Genomic DNA, 19,230 nt, shown 5'->3' on the forward strand with positions numbered 1-19,230 from the left:
ACTGACCAGTTCTGTCAATATTTGGTATGGATATGGATTACAGTGAGAAAACAACACCTTTCATTGGCAGTATTGCCTGAATAGAGTACATATTTCTGCTGAAAACTATACCCCAAAGAAGCATTCATTAAGTCACAAGTTTATTTTTTTGTTTGTTTGTTTGTTTTTAATTAATTTTTTTTTTTTTTTTTTTTTGCAAAATGTCCCTTGTCTCACCTTTCCCAGATAACAACATGCATTGGCCTAGGCTATAGCTCTGAGAGCATAAACCGATTAAACAGCGGAAAAGCATTTTTCCTACATGGGTCCACTGTAGGCATTCCATTGGAGTTTTGCTACACAGACCTTACTTTAAAAAAATCTCCAGACTAGATCGGGATGGCGTACGGAGATTTAGTTTCATTTAGTTTGATTCAACAACTATTTAAAAAAATACAGTTGCACTTGAGGAGTCGTCAAGGACACAACAATAATGTTAAAAACTTCTATCAAGGATACATCGGTCTGCCATTGAACCCAGGAGAAAACTGCTCTGACCTCGGGGAGAGGTAGTGCTGATGAGAGTGTGATGAGAGTGCACTGGGATTTGGCAACAGGATTTGGCAAGAGGTAATATGGTAAAACTCCTAGGTGCTAAAAGGTTTGACAAAACTACTTTGGCCAGAGCTATTTTGGTGAAAGCTGCTAAACTTTGCCAATGCAAATTGGTTTGGAACCTTTTAGTTCATTTCTGATTTCCAGGGGACATTATCATAGACAGTCAGTGGGAGTTATCAATGCTCACAGATTAAAACGCCTCTGGACGCAACCGGATCGACCTACAACCAATCAGATCAGTGAAACGTGACGTAGCGCTGAATAACCGTTGAGCCTCAGCGACGTCAGCCAATGAATCAAACCCACCAATCAAATAATTAGAAAAAAAAAGAATAACCTGGCACATATGGATGATTTTGATGTCTGTATTCTCATTACGTTTACAGCTGAGTTGCCCAGTGGCACAGTCTCCCAAAGTCTTCTTCATCCATTGCACTGTGAGCCTGGCATGTAATAGCCATGAACCAGTCATTGAACTCTCTCAAGCCACCATTTTTTTTTTTTTTGTCTCAGGTGTTTTCGCAGCCTTGGCTATTCTTCCAAGAACATAAGTGGTACAGTAAATGCTGCTTGGCTTCAGTGAGAGCCAGTGCTGGCAGACTGGAAATGGCAGGCAGCCTCTGGCTACGACGCAGTCCCTCTCATGAAGGAGTGTATGACCCGGCATACACAAACCACACCACGACCCTCTGCTAAACATAGAGAACCTCAGACCAGACGGCACGAGTGGAAAAGTAGAGCGCTTTCGTGTTGGAGATTAAGAGGAACACTACGCAAACAGGGGCGGGCGGGGCGAACAAAACCACTACTACCACCGTTGTGTTTTGGAAACTTTTTTTTTTTTTTCCCACCTCCGGTTAGTCAAACAGAGGTCTGGCAGCAGGCGGGGGGGTCATTACTTAATAGAGTATAATTCAATTGAGACAGACAAAAACACAGACATCACCAACTTCGACTGCTCTGTCTCCAAATACTGTTTTCATAAGGGGCTTTTAAATGATTACATTAATCTGCCTAAGTAAAGTTTAGGTAGTCTTTCAACCTCAGTAATAACAGTCATTTTTAGGCTGAATTTAACGTTTAGGTTTTATTGCAGTACCTCAGTGACGCGCAAAGAGCAAAACACGGTGAGGGAGATTAATCGGTAACAAAGTGAGAGCAGAGCTAATCATCAGACACCCTCTCGACCCCAAAAACCAGAGCTAGTGAAAAACATGTGATTTGCCGCTCGAAGGAGAACACAACAAGGAGCACTGGCATGTGTCATTAATTTGAAGTATGAATTATAACCTGAAGTTGTGGTGTGTCTGTGTGTGTGTGTTTCCTTGTGCGACAGAGGGCAGGGAAGGAAGGAAGAAAGAAAGAAATGTGGGAGGGAGGAACAGATAGAGTGAGTAAGGTCATCCTTCTAATTACATATGCAGCTCATGGCTTCTACTACCATGAGGCGGTGATGATGATGATGACCGGCAAATGATGTCAGCAGGAGGGCTTAGCCTTATTTATATAGCTTTTCAAAGCCATACAAACTTCACAACCGAGCGAGGCAAGCGCAAAACACACTCCAGCACCTTCAAGAAGACAAGCTGCACCTCTGTGAGACGACTGACAGAGCAGACGACTGAGGAGTTTAGAGTTTTTTGCCGACTCCGTATTGGATAATCACAAGAAGCCTGGAACTCTGATAAAGGTGAGTACATGTGGAAAGGTTTGACATTTTTGTTTGCCTGCGCTCATGCTCTCTGGATCGTGCCCCATGGCATGTCTTACACAAATATAGAACTTGTTTTGTCCAACTGAGGGAACTTCAGAGATGCACATGGGTAGACCTGCATGTTAAGAGAGAGTTTTCTTGATCTTTTAAGTGTGTGCAATATAGAATGAGAGATCAGCCCATCTAAGCCATGTCTGGGCTGGTAAAAACTGAATGAGAAGTTGGGTGAAAAAGGAGAGGAGGAGTAAAAGGAGAGCTGTTCAAGTGGTGGAGGCTGCAGGTAGGAAGGAAAGATGCATATTAGGGACTGACAAATGATCACTCCTGGATGATTATCGGGGCCAATATTCAGAACTTTTCAATAATCGATACTGTAATTTTGATTTACATGATGGCTGATATGAATCCTCTCAGCATGAAAGACAGTGGAACAAAAGTGAGTGAGCTGGGCAATGTTTCCCATAATACGGTAACAATTTTCACGGGATTTGCTTTCAATTTAGATTCACTGAAAGACAAAGACACTAAGTTGTACTGACCTGCCTGAGGGACAGAGGGGTTACAGTTCTTGTTTACTTGATTCAAATGCTTAACACATGCTTTCACAAGCATTTAAACACAAGAAATCGGATCCAGCATCACTGATCTGAAAGTTTAAATATATCATTCTAATAATAATTATAAATATAGTTTTGTTGTTTGATTATTTTTTCCCCCTTTTTTCGTTTTTTCCCTAATTTTCTGGTAATTTTCTTCAGTTTCTTTTTTTGCAGTTGTTCTACTAATATAATAATGTCAATTTTGTCAATTTTGACACTGCAATTTGTCTTAATATTAATTCCTAATAATCTGTATCAGCCCCGAGAAGTCAATATCGGTCAGTCCCTAATGCATAAAGACCAAAGCTGAAACTGACTAGAAGCTGTCCAAGACACCGTGCTGGTCTCGACTTTTAAGGCTTATCAAATCAGAAGCCTAAACCCCGTGGACGGCACAGCAAATGAGAACTGTTCAGCAAGTCAAAACAGCTCAAAACCACTTTCTCTCCCTCTCCATATTCTAATCCAGTTTTCTGGCAGAGGAGTGCAAACCATAATCAGATCTAATTGAGCGCAGGGACTCGATTGCCTTGGTGGGATCCAAGTGTGACACACCAGTGGATTATGTACACCCATCTGGTGACATCTGCTAAAGTCACCCGGAGACAGACAGACAAGCAGTTTGCAGGCGCCTTTCCCCCTTTCCTCTAAAGCTGTCGGCTCTCCAGCGCTGGAGCTGCACACACTGCTAACACACACACCCTGCTCACAGAGAGACGCTCAGCCAACACAGCTCCTCATCGCTGCTCACCGTTGCTGTTGCTTTGTAGTTTTTTTTAAGCTGACATGATACTTTTTCATCTGATGTGAATTGGCTAGGTTAGGTTGGGTTAGGTTCAACAGAGGATTTCTTGGTGAAATTTTCTAAAATCCTCATTTAACTTGTTGAATATCAATTTGGATTTGATGTGAACTGATTTGGCTTCTGGTTTCTCACAGAATTTAAGGAACGAGGCCAGCTCCATTGAACAAATTTCAAATTATTTTAAAAGAAAAGAGAAAAAAAGGAACATTGCAAATGGTTTCCATATCAAAAATGGATGGATGCTGTTGGGTAGAGGATGTCAGACTGAGCAAAAAAAAAAAAAAAAAAACAGGAAGTGCAAAGTTGGAATCCAAAGAAAATCATCTGTCTCGTTTTCCTGCCCATCTTAACACCTCCTATGTTTTTTTTCTTCAAGGAGCAGAAAAAAAAACATTTCTGTATACCCTTCTTCCCAGCTGATGAGCCACTCACAGTGGAAGTCTCATCTTTAAACATGTCTTGTTAAAGCCATGAAACCGAATATGACAAGAATGAGAAACTGGCTGAACTGACCCCTCGCCCCTGGATCACTTGCATATTGACATATTTGTCGCACATCCTTTTTAATTTCAGTCAAAGAAGAACATAACGGAATGAATTCCCCTCATTGAACGCATTTACAACAGAGCTGCTGAGCCTCAGCGGTCTCCACTTTTTGTACATCGCCTCAAACTGTCGCGGGGTCAGGCTGGGGAGCGAAAACTTCCGAAAATGTGACCGCTGCAGCTTTTTTACTGTACTGCGCGTCTCAAAAGAATGACTATTTGTGGTTGCGCAGCAGTGGTGAGCATGTGCTCCTGTGGTGGCTGTATGGCTGGGCGCATGTTGTATAATATGAATGAGAGTAAAACAGGAGGGAGGGGGAGAGAGAGAGAGAGAGAGAGAGAGAGAGAGAGAGAGAGAGAGAACGGGGATGTTTGTTTTTGCCACTAAGAGCTTCTGTCCATCCCCAGTCCAATAAGAGGAGGGTGAACCGTACATTCTTTGGTTCCAGTGTTCAAATATGTCACCACGGAGCTAAGCTAAGGCCACAGGGAGGGAGGGCCAGAGGTAAGCCAGAGGTTAAGGATGAGAGAGAGAGGGAGAGAGAGAAAGAGAGAAAGAGAGAAAGAGAGAGAGAGAGAGAGGAAGGCCACCCCTGAGAGGAGAATGAGCAAGCCTCGTCATGGACTCTTCATCATCCCTCAATCATCATCATCCATCACACTACTCCCTCCCTCTGCACTCCTACATTCCCCCCTTTTTTTTCTCAGCACAAACACTTCTCCTCCTCTGCTATCCAGTCTATTAAATCCCATTCATGAGGATGGCTCTCAGGCCGGCTATCGGCCTGGGACGGTGTGAGGCCTCAGGACCGACAGGGTGGCAGAGTCAGGACCACTGACGGAGAAACACTAACAGTGTGTGCCTTTGTGAGGAGAATTGTTTTCACAGGGAGGGGCAGGAGCGTGTGTGTGTGTGTGTGTGTGTGTGTGTGTGTGTATGTGTGTGTGTGCTGGGGGGGTGGGGGTGGGTTGAAGTCGCAAGATTAAAAGCGGACATTTGTTTTGTGTACGTTGTGCTCTGCCAAGACGCAGCAATTTTCTATGAATCTAAAACAGCTTTCCTGGCTCCCGCCCCACATGCTGCCTGCTGCCAGGAAAAGACTTTTTTACCTGTTTATGTGCAGGTAAAGTAGCTTTTTTTTTGCAGAGTGGAAGCATATGAGATCTTTTTTTCCAGCTGAACGTCAACGTGCCTTGCAAAGTTGTGGGTGGGGGGAGGGTTTTGCTGCGACAGCAAGACAACATCAGGTCGACTTCATATTGATCCCCGGGGACTACTTTTTGTTCTTTTGCAACTGCACATCTGACGTTAGAGAGCGTTTACCTGAAACGCTTCCAACCAGAGGAGCTCATAAAATGGAAGGAACTTTACTAATTTGCAGATGACTGGGAAAACTACTCCCACCATTCTCTTGGGGACTAATCTTTCGCCGTCAAAATGTCAGCTTTTTTATATCCCAAATGATGACTGCGGAGCGAACAATGGATTCTGTTTACTAGTAGGTCGACGCAGCGCTAATGAATGAAAAAAGAGCACCTGAAAGAGATCAAATTCACGTCAGTTGCGTCACAACGGCCAGACCTCATGTGGGCTGCTGACTGATGCCATTCTTTATAACCAGCAATTTAGCTGTTTAGCAAATAATGTATTCATTGTGTGTTATTCAAGTAATACAGTGACCTTTACAGTAAAGCTGCTATTCTGGGCAAATATCAAGGACGCATCAATAGACCACAGTCGCCAAGCCAGAATGTAGTAAATTGAAAACACAGTCTGACTCAGTTGAGCCAGATGAGTTAGTGTTGAGTCAGAATGCATAGGGAACCCCTGATAAATATCTAGATGTGCACTCGCAGCCCGGGAAAGCCAACGCATGCAGGATTTCACTCTGTAAGAAAATTTGTCACCCGCCTTTGGGGATATTGGAGCACGTTAAGGAACTTTTGAAAACCCCTGGAGGCCGTCCAAGATGTTAGCTAAACTCTTGGACGTGCATTGTGGGATAATCCTCGGCCTTTGCTCTTCGCAGATTGAGCAGGACGAAAGATGATGAAGGCTGGCTCAGATCGGCCGCTGCAAGCCGCCTGATTAAAATTGCCTTAAAGCGAGCCCGAGTCCGAGGGTTTAAATATGGCCCACCAGCCTTCTGTGGTCCCTCTCTCTTCCCTTAGTTAACCTCCACAGATGGGAGCCCTCTCTCTCCCTAAAGAGCAAACAACAGTAAGTCAGACAAACACTGCGGTAGGAGCGCCATTCCCCTGCGCCGCTTTGACTGACATGTGTTGAAATATCAGCAATGTATTCCAGCTGTCGCCCCTCACAATTAAAAACAGATCTTAAAAAAAAAAAAAAAAACTCCAAACACACAATGGGCCTTATCTAGCAGGCAAGATACAGACAAATTTGTTTGGAAATCATCTGGGGGGGAAAATGTTTACGCAAGCAGTGTGGCAGTCACATTTTTGGAAATGAGACCTAATGCGTAATTTTATGCATAATTTTTCTGTGTCTCAGTGCCATGTGAATACAATGATTGGATTATTTGGAACATAGGATGCTAAAAATATCTTTGACTGTTTTTATTAGTTTTTTTTATAACGCAGGCTTGTTTTTGGAGTGAGAAATCCAGAATAGAAATCGTTTTTGACTTTCTGTGCTGCAGCATTTGCACAAAAAACAACAGCTGGCTAATACAGCATGCTGTGAAATAACTATCAAATTAGTTTCTTATTGATGTTGTTATGATGTTTTAGTGGCGCATGAAGGAATGGGATGTTTGCTGAAAATCCTTCTGAGTGCACAGTTTACCACTGAATTGATGTAATGCCAAGTGTCAACAGAATATTAAATATGTGGAGATAAGTGGAGTTGTTGTCATGGTAATGCACATTAAAGGGATAGTCTATCCATTTTGAAAAAAATGATTTTTTCACTTCCTCCCCTAGCTGACAGTAGTGGTGCTCTCTTCCTCTCATTGTTACTGAGTGCTGGATACTGGCTGGATGCTCCAAATGCTAATTGTTAGCCTCCTGCCATTGAGCTGGACTTCCCCCCAGCTAACATTCTTAACAATAACCCCACTTGGGATAAAAAAGCAGAAAAAATAAATCTTTCCCTTTTCATTCACAAAGAAAATGCATATGAAACAAGATCTTTCTGTGTAGTTTTGTTGTGCTGAGATGATAGTTCAACTGCATTTTATGCATTTGACAAAGAACTGCTAACATAGCGGCAGGCTGTGTTAGCAGTTCTGCTAAACAGCAGTGGTAGTGTTGGTGGTCTGAGGCTTCAAAGTGTGAAGGCATCTCTCGCTGTTTGATCTACAGGCAAGAGGAATGTTTCTCATAAACCCAGACCCATGCATATTTGACATGATTAGATTAGGCTAGATTAGATTAGATGTAATGATCCCCGTGGGGAAACAGCCTTTGCAGCAGAAAAGAGAAAGATATGGAGAAGAATAGAACAAACAAACAGCATTAAGTCAAAGATAATCCATCAAGTTATTACAATAACACTGAATATTGAGATGAATGCGTCTTCTCGGACAGATTTGCAGGTTCGGAGCAGATGTGCAAAATTCACTGCATTATCTGGTGCGCGGAGGTGAAGATGAAGGTTTTCCAATCATCCTTACAAGTGGAAGCAGCATATAGACGGACTTCAGTTTGGACCAGAAGGGAACAGGATTAGTGGCTACTGTCCATCTCTGTCTGTCTATCAGCAGCTAGGGGACATTTTTACTCTTGTTGCTGTCCACACATGGAATCATGACCATCAGAGAGATTTAGACCAGCAGCTGTCAATTTTGTGTCACCGTGACCCAAAAGTCTGCAGGTTTCCATTGCAACAAAACACCACAGCAGCTGGTTTCACTGGTCGGTTCCTCCTCATCAGTCACATCAGCTGCTGTAGAGTTTGGTTCGACTGAAAACCTGCAGATGCATGGATTACAATGGCAGCTGAGAACCACTAGCGGTGTAAGTGCCAGCGCCAGAACTATTAAATGCACTAAAATGAGAAATCTTAACATAAAGCAACTAAAGTTTTGAAGTCATAAAGTCAAGATGAAGCCAAAGATGATACAGGGGAGGGGAAGAGGTGTATCTCAGGTCAAACTGAGTGAGAGCTGTTAAATGATTTCCTTAATGTCCTTAATGTGATCAATTTCAGGTGAGATTGCCCAAAAATATAATGTTTTTATTGGCTGAAATTGTTGTTCATGACATCACCACTGACGATACACCGGATTTTGATATAAAAATACATAACAATTAAAATTTTAGTACATTCTTCAGCATTTACCATTAATTAGGTGAATATTCCGGCATGAGAAATTAGTCGTGCTATTGTTACATAATCGTGCCATAGCAGAGGAAGGAACGTAATCCTTGCATTGCTCTTTTCCAGAGTTTTTCATAAAGTTTGGTGAAACTGCGTGGCATGCCCTCGCAGGTCCTAGCGTCGCTGACGTTCTAGGTTTCAGCCTGCCAGGCCGTGACCCCGTCTGCTGGGAGTTCAGCGTCGTGGCCAGAGGCTGAGAGCACAAAGGTAGCACCGCAGCTACCTGCCTGCCTCTCCACTGTCAGTGCCCTGTGGGTGGGGGAGCGGAGCAGGTGTGCACTGGGTGTCAAAGGCCAGCGATGGCCCAGAGTCACTGCTCTGACATCCAGCCTGCTCCTCATCAGACATGACACACGGCGAGCTCTGGACACAAAAACACCTCCAGTGCCGATACTCAGATGACCGTCATCACCCGTGACATCTGACAACCAGTGGCAGCCTGTTGTCATTTAGTTTTAGTCTTTTGACCCCAGTGCATCATAGTTTTAGTGGCACTGTGCTCATTTGAAAGTTGTTAGTTTTTGTTGTTTCAGTTTCATCCTGGAAAAAGTTTCATTCGCTTTTTCTCATCACTTTCTTGAACAAAATGAACACAGCTGGAAGACGAAAACCTGAAAACAAAAATTTTTCCCTCGTCACCTCCTCATTAAATTATTTGTTAGTGACACTTATGCACAGATTGATCTACATTCCTCCTTATAGCGTCTTGGATTTTGCATCTAGCTTATCAATATCAATATTTGTGTATTGTGTGGAGAAACATTTGGCCAGTGTGATATAAGGAACAAACTACTCCCAAAAAAATTGGCTGTTGCCCCCAGAGGCTAAATTGTCATCAGATGATAGCTGATGAGTTCCAGTATTGGGGTCATGATATTTGATGTCATGATGTCATGCTATTTCATCACAGTTTTTGGTCGGCAAAGGCTCATTTTTGTTTCGCCGTCGTCTCGGCTTCGCCCTGGAAAAAGTGTCGTTCGCTTTTTCTCATGGCTTTATTCGACAAAATAACGCTGCTAGAAAACAAGCCAAAACAAATGGACAAAAAAAAAAAAAAAGTGTCAGACAAACGCGTCATCGATCCAATGGAGGAAACCGTAGCGTTGCTCAAACTTCCCAGCACCGTCTCAACCTAAACAGTTTATCTTGTTTCTTTAAATTGCTACTTAGAAGGTGTAAAGAATGCTGTGAATTTCCCTCAAGCATTTTGTTTTGGGTGTCAGTAGTGGAAGAAGTTGTGTGAATGTGTGTGTGTGTGTGTGTGTTAGAGAGCACACACACCTCTCCCATACTTCCTGCTCTGATCTCTTGCTGGGTAACTTGGAGTGCTGCTTGGGCGCCACCTTCTTGCCACCACCGGCCATTCTTTCAGCCCCCCACCCCGCCTCTACTGCCTCTTCTGTCTTCTGCTATCTCACTTTTTTACACCACCACACGCATGCACGCACTCACTCACACACACACACACACACACACACACACACAAACACACACACGGGAGGCTGACTCCACAGAAGGGGGCAGAGGCATCGTCGGGGCCCTGCCTCTCCCATAAGTCCTCCCCTTCCTTGCCTGTGACCTGCACAGGCAGACAGGCAGCATGCAGCAAACTTCCCCATCAGTGCTCGTAGTCCAGCCTCAGCCTCAGCCGGTCCCACCGCTGCCCTGCCTCTGTTATAACACGCTTCAGGTCAGCTTCCTGCTGCACATTCACTAGAGGATACCTGGAGGACTGCTGCCCTCGCTGCTGGACGTCCCTCTTCTCTAAGACTTTTAGCTCACAGAGAGAAAAAAAAAAAAAAAAGCAGTGAGTGGACTGAACACAAGGAGCTCCTGGATGTCTTCTCTGTGGGGATTTTTTCACTTCCCACTTGTTCTAACGAGGGTTTAATCACCTGGATTGACCTAGATCTTTTTTTGTTTGTTTGTGCTTTTTTTTTTTTTTTTTTTTTCAGACTGGAAACTTTGAGAGAGTTTTCTGGCTTGTAGAGTCTGAGGACATCATTGACTTTTGCATACTTTTTTTTTTCCCCCCTTTTCTTTCTTGCGGGACTGACACTTCTTCTTTGGGAAAGTAAGTTCCCACTCTCTTCTTCTTCCCTTTGGCTTGTTTTATTTCAGCTTTGTTGTGGCAAATTGGGCTCGGTGGAATTTGTGTTGTGCTCTCAAACATGCTGGACTGGTTTCAGTTCAATAAGGGCTGCAGTCATCCAGTCTGTGCTGGCATTACTGCCTCTGTTTGCAGGGGAATAGTATGAAGCAGGGTATGCTAATCATTTCAACTCCAGCTCAAATAAATACTTACGTTGTCTGCTGGCACTTATCAGCCTGAAAGTTTACTTTTAAAGGCGAGAAGTGGTTCAATATGTATTTATGTTCTGAATCCAGTTCTTTCAGCAGTGCATTTGACTCAAAGTTGTTCGTGTGTTTGTGTATTTTTCTTTACAGAAATCTATTTCCAAGATGTTCTGCTCTAGGAGAGTACTACAACAGTGGTGCTTAGCTCTGTTCTTATTGTGTTCTCCTGTGCCACACTATGGGAGGCCAATTGATGCCCTGAGCAACAGAATGTAAGTCTGACTTTTTTGTTTTATTTTGTGTATGCTTTTGAAAAGAATGCCTTCCTTTTATCTTTCTGTGACATGTTTCATTCCGTCAGCCTGTGCTCCTCAGCATAAAGCCCAGAGATGTTGAAAAAGTCAACAAACAGAATCATTACTTTTGGAAATCTTTCTGAAGTTGAAGAGAAAGTTTTTTTGTATCATATTTTCCCCATTATTTGCTTTTTTATTTCGATATTTATGCTTGGTAGTGCTGGAAAATGTATTCATTTGTGAAGCGTGCCGGCAGCTGTTTAGATAGTCTTCACCCACCTGCATATTTACCTATGGAGAAACAGGAGGGAGGGAGACACGGTGTGTGTGTGTGATAAAGTACTGTGAAACAACTCTGGAACCCTTTTAGCCCCAGTCCCGCACTCAGAGCTGCTTGGGATGCTCCTCTCTAACACCCCCCACCCCTTCAGACCACCAGCTAAACACAGAAATATGCTTGTTTGTTGCCCCCCTTCACACCTTCCCTGCCATGCCAGCTTTGTAATCCTCCCTGTGGGCCGCCTGCTTTGGCGTCCATCCGGGATTGAAGACGAGTCTTAGGGAATAGCGCTGATGTATGGCTAGGCGGTGCACCAAGCAAAACCTCCCACTGAAGTATATTATGCCTAGCAGAGTAAATGTTCTCTCAAGTTTTGAAGGCCAGAATGCAAAACAAGAGAGCTTTTCCCTTTGGACGGATCCCTGAAATATGTTTTGGTGTGTCTATGGCTGCCAGTGGTGCACTTTGGGCAAATCAGTTTTTAATGAAGCAGCAGTCATTATGACAGGATGTGGCAAGGAGCTCTGCAGGCCGGTCAATATTTTGGAGCAGTGGGACATAGCCATAACATTGACCCAATCTGTAAGGCTTTGTTCTCCCTGTGTTAACATCACATCACCCCAGAGATTTTCGGGCCTCTCATGCTGAATCAGTATCGGGACTCCTCTGAAATGCATCTGGCGGCAGCAGTCTCAGTTTTGAACCTCGTTTCTGAGGCAAAATGAGAGTGACTCTTTACATTTATAAAAACCGTGTGTCATCCCAGCCGCCCGGGTTCACACAGGCGCACAGAAAAACGGAGTGTTAACGGGCTGCAGCAGTTTCCAGCCTCCAGACGGCACGCCGCTCACTCCCCGCACCAGTGTGTGGGGGCCTGTTATGCTTATGTCAGGGGAAATGGAAGTACACCCGTTGTGTGATATGCACTTAATAGGATTTCGGGACTGAGTTAATGCCACCTGAGTGGAAAGGAAAACATTGGCGTGATGAAAAAGGTGTGGTAAAATCACACAAGGCTGACACGCTGTGGTGGGTGTGTGTTGGAGGGACGCTGGTGATGAGGGAAATTTCAATCTGACCTGTGACACTTCGTCTCCTGTGGCCCTCAGTCAGAAAAAAGCCTGTTCACTTTGACAGCTAAGTTTGTTTTAATTGAATTGTTTGAAAAGGCAGATGAAAGTCAGGAGGACGGAGGCATCGCATTAGCGTGGGAAGCATTATTAAGCAGTATCAGTCAGTAGGGCTATGCATTATCGCAGTATACATCGAGGAGAGATCTGAAAGCCTGGGAATGAGTGAATTTTGAGCAATCGATAGCACTGGCTCGAAGCCACGGAGTCTTAGGAGGTAAACCGACGTTTCATTTGACTTGGAGCCAGAGCTGGGCTTGAAGTTCAATCAGCCAGCACTGGGAAATGACACGCTGGTGGTTTAGAGTATACAGTCCTCCTTTCATTCCCCCCCTACATTGCAGAGAGAAACAATTAACATCAGGTGGGCCAAGAGAGGGGTGTGTTGGACCAGTGCCACTTCAGGATGTATCAGGGCCATTTTCTCTTTTTTTTCCCCCCCTGCGCTCTTTTCCTCCCTTCCTCGCTCTAGCCGTTCCTTGGGAAGCGTTTGATGTAGGCTTATTAAAGGTAAAAACAGAGTGAGATCAGTTTTCAAAGACTGTGTACTCTGAGTTTTTTTTTTTTTAGGCCTGAGATTTACAGGAAATATCTGTATGCATATAAACAAAGCCACTCTCTAGAGCTTCCTCCGCATGGGAGACAAATTTCGTCCAGGATATTATTTCATTCAGGAGGAAAATACACTTCAGCTCGATACGCTTTGGAGGAGCAAAAAAGAGAGGGACGGAAAACTGAAACACCCTGTTATGCTTGATCTCATGTTAATCCTTCTCAAAAGGAAAATTCAGAACGTTGCTTTTGAGTTTCTGCGCAGCTTCATCGAGCGGTTAATTTTCATTCAAGTGGAACTCCAGCCACCAAACAAATCATAACAAATGTGCATCAAATTTGTGGTTTTTAATGTCCTGCTGGGCAACAGGCTTCGAAATAATTCTTACCTCTGCAACAGCACAAGGCCTCTATGGCCATTTAGCTGTGTGAACCCACTTTTTAAAAAAAAAAAAAAAAAAAAAAAGATGTACGTGCTATCCTTCTATCTACAAAACTACATACTTTTGCACTTTTCCAGACTTTTGGTAAAAGCAATCTTGCAAGAGGTAACCTGGGAAAATGTGACAGCTGAACAGCCATGCTGTGCTCCCAGTAATCAGGTGCAATATCTTCCATTGAAGCCTTTTGTTTATGTGCTCAGACACTTGAGGCTGAAAAAGGTGTTTGGCTGAGGTATCCACCAACGTTTGGTGTGCTGTCGTTCCCATGCGCTCGCAAGCAGCACTGAGCCGTGTCCTCTCCCCCTCTATTTTTCTAAGAATTAAGGCCTGGGTAACAAGACACCCCAGCAAAGCAAAGCATGAATCTTTGCCGCTCATACAGTATCTGAAAAGATAACAGCTTGGGCACTGCCCTATCCCATCTGGTCAAAATCAGGACGACAGCAGTAAGTCCTGACACAGCGTGATTGGGAGCTAGATTTCTCTTTTTCGGTATTGTGAGCCACTGTCTTTCATGCCTTATGCCTATGCTAAACTCTAGTGTAAACGCTAGATTATGAGATTCATGTATTTTAACAACAGTACTGTATCCAGACTCTTCTCTTTTTTTTTTTTCTTTTCAACCACAACTAATTGACTTGTAGCGTTTGTGGTACCAATTTGTAGACACTGGGATCTGCCAATGAATTTTTTGAGTTACTGGATATTAATGAAAAGTGAAGAGCCAAAGGTTTGCCCAGTGCAACACAAATGGCATGGTGATCAGAGGAAAAACTAGCATTTTCCAAAAGAGAAGAAAAGTCATCTCAAACCTCCTTGGCAGGGTAGGATCTTGTGTATCAGTTTAATAACACTGGAAAAGACTCCTGTGGTTCTATGAATCATGTCATGATGATAGCCAGTGATTTCAGTGCATGGATGCAGGGGCAAATTTTTGGAAGACTGTAAAGTGAGAACAGTGTTGCTCAATCTATTTAACCAAAGAGAAGGAGGATACCATTTCTAATGAAGATAACCAAATTCTTTCAAGCTCAATGTTATATATTAACATATAGAGCATTATAACATATAGAACAAGCCAAACAAATTGTCTCTGCCTCACCTCAAAGATTACTTTTAGTCGGTGGCAAACCTATACTATTGGTCTCTGTGAAATGGTCCATTCATTTGTACATTAATACTGACCTCTACTGGTGAATTAAGTGAACACCCAAATTCTACAACATGAGTGACTACCCTGAGGCAACTTCTTCAAATAATGTGCTCCTAGATTCAACATTTAACTGTAGCAAATGCACTGCATGGTTTTGTCTTTTCCTCAGTTTTAACCTTCCAGGCGTCTGATCTTCCCCTGTCCCGTAGGAAACGCTCTGTGACCCATGCCCAGCTGATGCACGACAAAGGCCGGACGCTGCAAGACTTCAAGCGTCGCATGTGGCTGCAAGAGCTGTTGGATGAGGTCCACACGGCCGAGATCCGGGACCTTCCTGTCCGGACCGGGGCGAGCAGCGGTGCCGGCGTGGGCCTCCCAGGGGTGGGCGTGAGCATCAACCTGAGCACCACTGGCAGCACCCTCCACTCTAAGCCCCCAGGAGGAACTAAGAACCTCCCTATCAGCTTTCGACTGGAGGAGGAGGAGGGCACCAACCTACCCCAGGAAACCAACAAGTCTCAGACGTACAAAGAAGGAGGGGTGCTTAAGTCATCTGGCAAGAAGAAGAAGAAGGGGAGGTCCGGAAAGAGGCGAGAGGGCGAGAAGAGGAAGCGGCGGGCACGCTCCTTGGGATGGCGGCTGGAGGACGAGCCCGGAAGTGGCTTCCACCTGGAGTGGCGGCCTCTCCTCGGCCTACAGGGGGCGCTTCACTAAAACACTGTCAGTCTCTGACAAAGGTGAGTTAAAGGGCAGTTATCAAAATCAAAGCAGTAAATATCTAGGTCCTTGTGGAGAACGAGCTTACAAGAGGGTTTACAAGACGTTTGTTCTCAGAAACGTTTCAAGAACATGAGCAGAGCACAACTTTACCGTTTGAGATGGGCTGTGGGCCACACAGGATTCTTTTTTGAATGTTGCTTTTAGTTGTCTTCAGGTTTGAGCGTGACAGGCATGCATCTTCAAAGTAGATGCCTTCAATTTTAGAGGTGGTGCATTTCATGGCACTGCCCAAGTTGAACATGACTAAACATTCGCCACTCTATACTTTACATGAGTGTGAAACTAGTCCTTGAAATAGAAGAACTGTTGGACAAGATGTTGTCCTGTTGTCCTTAGCAGGACATCAGGACTCAAGATTCAAGAGCAAACAGTCACATTACTAGCATTCACCTGTCAGATTTTTTTTTTTTTTTTTCAACATTATCCACTTTGTCATGTCAGGTTTGCTATAGCTCGCAAACTGTGAAACTTGATGACAGGTTGATTGTGTCCTTTGACCTTTTGCTCTCCATGTTACTCATGATACTTACAATTCAGCATTTGGACAAGAAAAAAATCCCCTATGTGACTGCAGTCTAAGACACACAGCTTTGGACTTTGATGTCTTATTTTGACCATGAATCTCCAAGATGAATCTCCTAAGCCAATCACTATCTGCTGCATGTTCAGCTGGTCTGCAAACCGTACTCGCCCATCCTCAGCGCTCCCCTGTTTTGGCATCAGCCGTGACATAGCAAACCATCAAAGACACAAGAAGACACAGATTGATAAAGACATGCTAGAATTTCCACCGTGGCATGTTACCCTGCAGCATGACTGACAAATTCTGTCCAAAACTCCAAGTTAAATCCCATAATGCTACTATACAGACATCTGTGTAGGAGAGCAAACATCTTTTGATCAAGCAGCCATTTGTGTTAAATGTCAGTCACTATATTAACGTATATCAGTCATTTCCACCCACACACACACACACACACACACACGGCTTTCATCCTCTCGCGCCCTGCAAATGAACTCCCTCAGCCTCCCAGCTCTGTTTACATCCACAGAAGCCCACTGTTCTCTGATGTGGGCTTCTCTGACCATTGGCTCATGCTATGGGGATCAAGATGAGACTGTGCAAATAATAACATATACTATTACACAGTCAAGTGCATGTATACGCATATATGTGGCTGTTTTATTAGAAGCATCCTCTGTGACCTGTTATCTAAATCTTAATATGTGTTATACTTGTGTTACAAGCCCTACATAGTGTAAGACCACTGGACACAAGCCAGTAAACTGACACATTTGTCTTCTCTTTCTTGTCTTTCAGAAACCTACGGACAGTTCAAGTGGACTCCTAAATACTCATATTACAGTCTTCTGTAATAGTGATTGTTTGGAAAGAAATAGGAAAATATTTATTGTCTGTAAATATTCTAAATATAGCAGAATAGTGATAATGATGACAGTAAAAAAAAAAATATGATAAAACCTTATTTGATGATCTGTGGAGCAACAGATTTTAACCATTGTGAATCCTTGCTTTTTTTTTTTTTTATTCCAATTATAAATGTCAGATTTGCGGTAATTTATTTTGTTCGAATGGTGTATTTATTTTGTAAATGTATCGAGGTGCTGCTGACCTTCTATATTTTTGTACCATAATGCACTTTAGATATATAAATATAAATATATATACCAGTAATTTTGTTAATTGACTTTTTTGTGGTTGATTGAAATGAAGAAAAACAATGGTCACCCTTCTGTGTGTTACTTCTCAGTTTGACTTTAGGCTCGTACGATCTCTGTTCAGCCGCGCAGTCGTGTTACTTTGCTGCTGTTTAGGATGTCTTCAACATGACCCCTCCCCGACTCCCCTCCACCCCTCTCTGTGTCTTTTGGGTAGCCGTTTGTAAATTGCGCTATAGGATGGAATGTCGTCATTACACCCCCCACCAGTTGCCTTTTGGTGTCTTGTTTCTTCCATGGCCTGCTCTGCTTCTGAATGCCAAAGTTCACTTTGTACATAAACTGAACACATAACGGCTCGATATTGTTGTTTGGCACTTGCACTGAGATAACACCCTGTACTGAATGGATTAAACATTTGACAGTATCCTCCTCGGGTGTCCCGTGTCTTTGGTGTCACTTCCTGCTGTTTTACCATCATGAAACCAGGGAACTGGGATTTGTCTCTCCTACATGGTTCTCTACACATGCCCATCCACATATGTTTCAGAAATGAGATTAGGTAGTTTGAGAGGTTTGAGAGAGCACCAATGCATCTGTACCAACAAGAAGTTCAGCTCAACATTACAGAGGTATTTGGCTAACAAGTTTGCCAGTTACATTCAGTTCATATCAAAGCTTTATGAGCTTGGTGGGATTTTCCACACTTTGCCAAAAGGTGTTACACAACAGCAAGCTGCTGCTGTCCAGAGAAAAGCACGTATCTCCAGAATGTCCCTGTTCAGAAACTGAGAAAAAAAAAAGTCTTGTTTTTAGCTTGATGAGTGTGCATTTTTCAGTTTATGCAATTGGTTGTGAAAAAAACATTCATAAACCTGCGGGTTGTAGAACTTGCTGCACCCATAAAGGAGCAGGTAAACCCCCAAATTCAAAACATGAAAATCAACAAAATTTGAGATACATAATTTTCACTGGACAGCGACACTATAACTAAACATCCTGTTCAGGCAGAATATTGTTACTCTGCTGAGTTTTCACTTAAGTACAAGTACCGTTACACACACACACACACACACACACACACACACACACACGGGTATCAATCAAAACATAGTAAAGTAAAAGTAAAATTTACTTTAATACTCAAAGAAGTGCACATATACAAAAGTGTTACCCAGTTACTGTAACCAGTGACTTCCCCCCTTGACATTCTATCCCCTTTAAACCCACCACATTTTTTTTTAATTTCACCAGTTTTGGCATTCCCGTGTAATGAGGCCTCATTTGAAAGGCAACATCCTTTTTCCTGTTTTTTGTGGTTCTCCTCATATTTGAATACCAATAACTAGGCCACGCTCCATATCAGAGCTATCTAAAATCTAAAAGCACCAGATACCTTTCACATTATGTCAGCTACATCTGTGTAAAATCTGAGACCTCCAGACCAAACATTCTGGGAGCTAGTGAGTTTCTAGTTTTGTGGTATCGCTGGTGTCCATAAACCCTAAGGATAATAGATGAAACATCATTCAGATGAAACGGTATATTAGATGAAATAGCATTCGTGCCTGTGGAAAAAGAGAAAAAAAAGAGTATGAGCTCAAACATAAAATCCACAGTATGCAAAGAAACAATAAGAAAAACAAAAAAACAATAAAGCAAAATAAAGATAACAGGGATTATATGAAGATTTACAGCTAATTATTCCAACACATTAAGAGGGGAGCACAGGAAGAGTTTCTGATTTGTATAGACTACCTCCAGTCAAGGCCAAACTTCAAGCCTAACCAGACTCCTAAAGCCCCTCTCCGGCTTCACACAGCAAATTAGCTTTCATTATTCACATTAAACCCTCTGGAAGTCAGTTAAAGCAAACTGCATGCATTAGGTTTCATTAGGCTGAGTCACGTTAGTTCAGACACATGTTTGAAACAAGCAGCTAAGAACACACACCCTGTAAGTTTCCACTGACAGCTTCCTGAGGCTAATCAAAAACTAAAACCTGGTTGGACC

At 43.2% G+C, this 19,230-nt stretch overlaps 1 protein-coding gene across 2 annotated transcripts; it reads left to right on the plus strand.

Moving 5' to 3' along the window:
• The first annotated feature begins 2,229 nt into the window (after positions 1-2,229).
• pthlha (parathyroid hormone-like hormone a) lies at positions 2,230-17,644 on the plus strand. 2 transcript variants are annotated; one of them, XM_030045970.1, is made up of 4 exons: positions 2,230-2,287; positions 11,054-11,175; positions 14,967-15,494; positions 16,859-17,644. In XM_030045970.1, the coding sequence occupies exons 2-3, from the start codon at positions 11,069-11,071 to the stop codon at positions 15,469-15,471; spliced, it is 612 nt and encodes a 203-aa protein (XP_029901830.1). In that variant the 5' UTR covers positions 2,230-2,287; positions 11,054-11,068; the 3' UTR covers positions 15,472-15,494; positions 16,859-17,644. The 2 variants fall into 2 exon arrangements, with proteins under 2 accessions (XP_029901830.1, XP_029901829.1); XM_030045969.1 differs by lacking the exon at positions 2,230-2,287 and adding an exon at positions 10,281-10,679.
• Positions 17,645-19,230: the final 1,586 nt, after the last annotated feature.

This window comes from Myripristis murdjan, chromosome 23, assembly GCF_902150065.1.
Source record: "Myripristis murdjan chromosome 23, fMyrMur1.1, whole genome shotgun sequence".
NCBI classification, from domain to species: domain Eukaryota; kingdom Metazoa; phylum Chordata; class Actinopteri; order Holocentriformes; family Holocentridae; genus Myripristis; species Myripristis murdjan.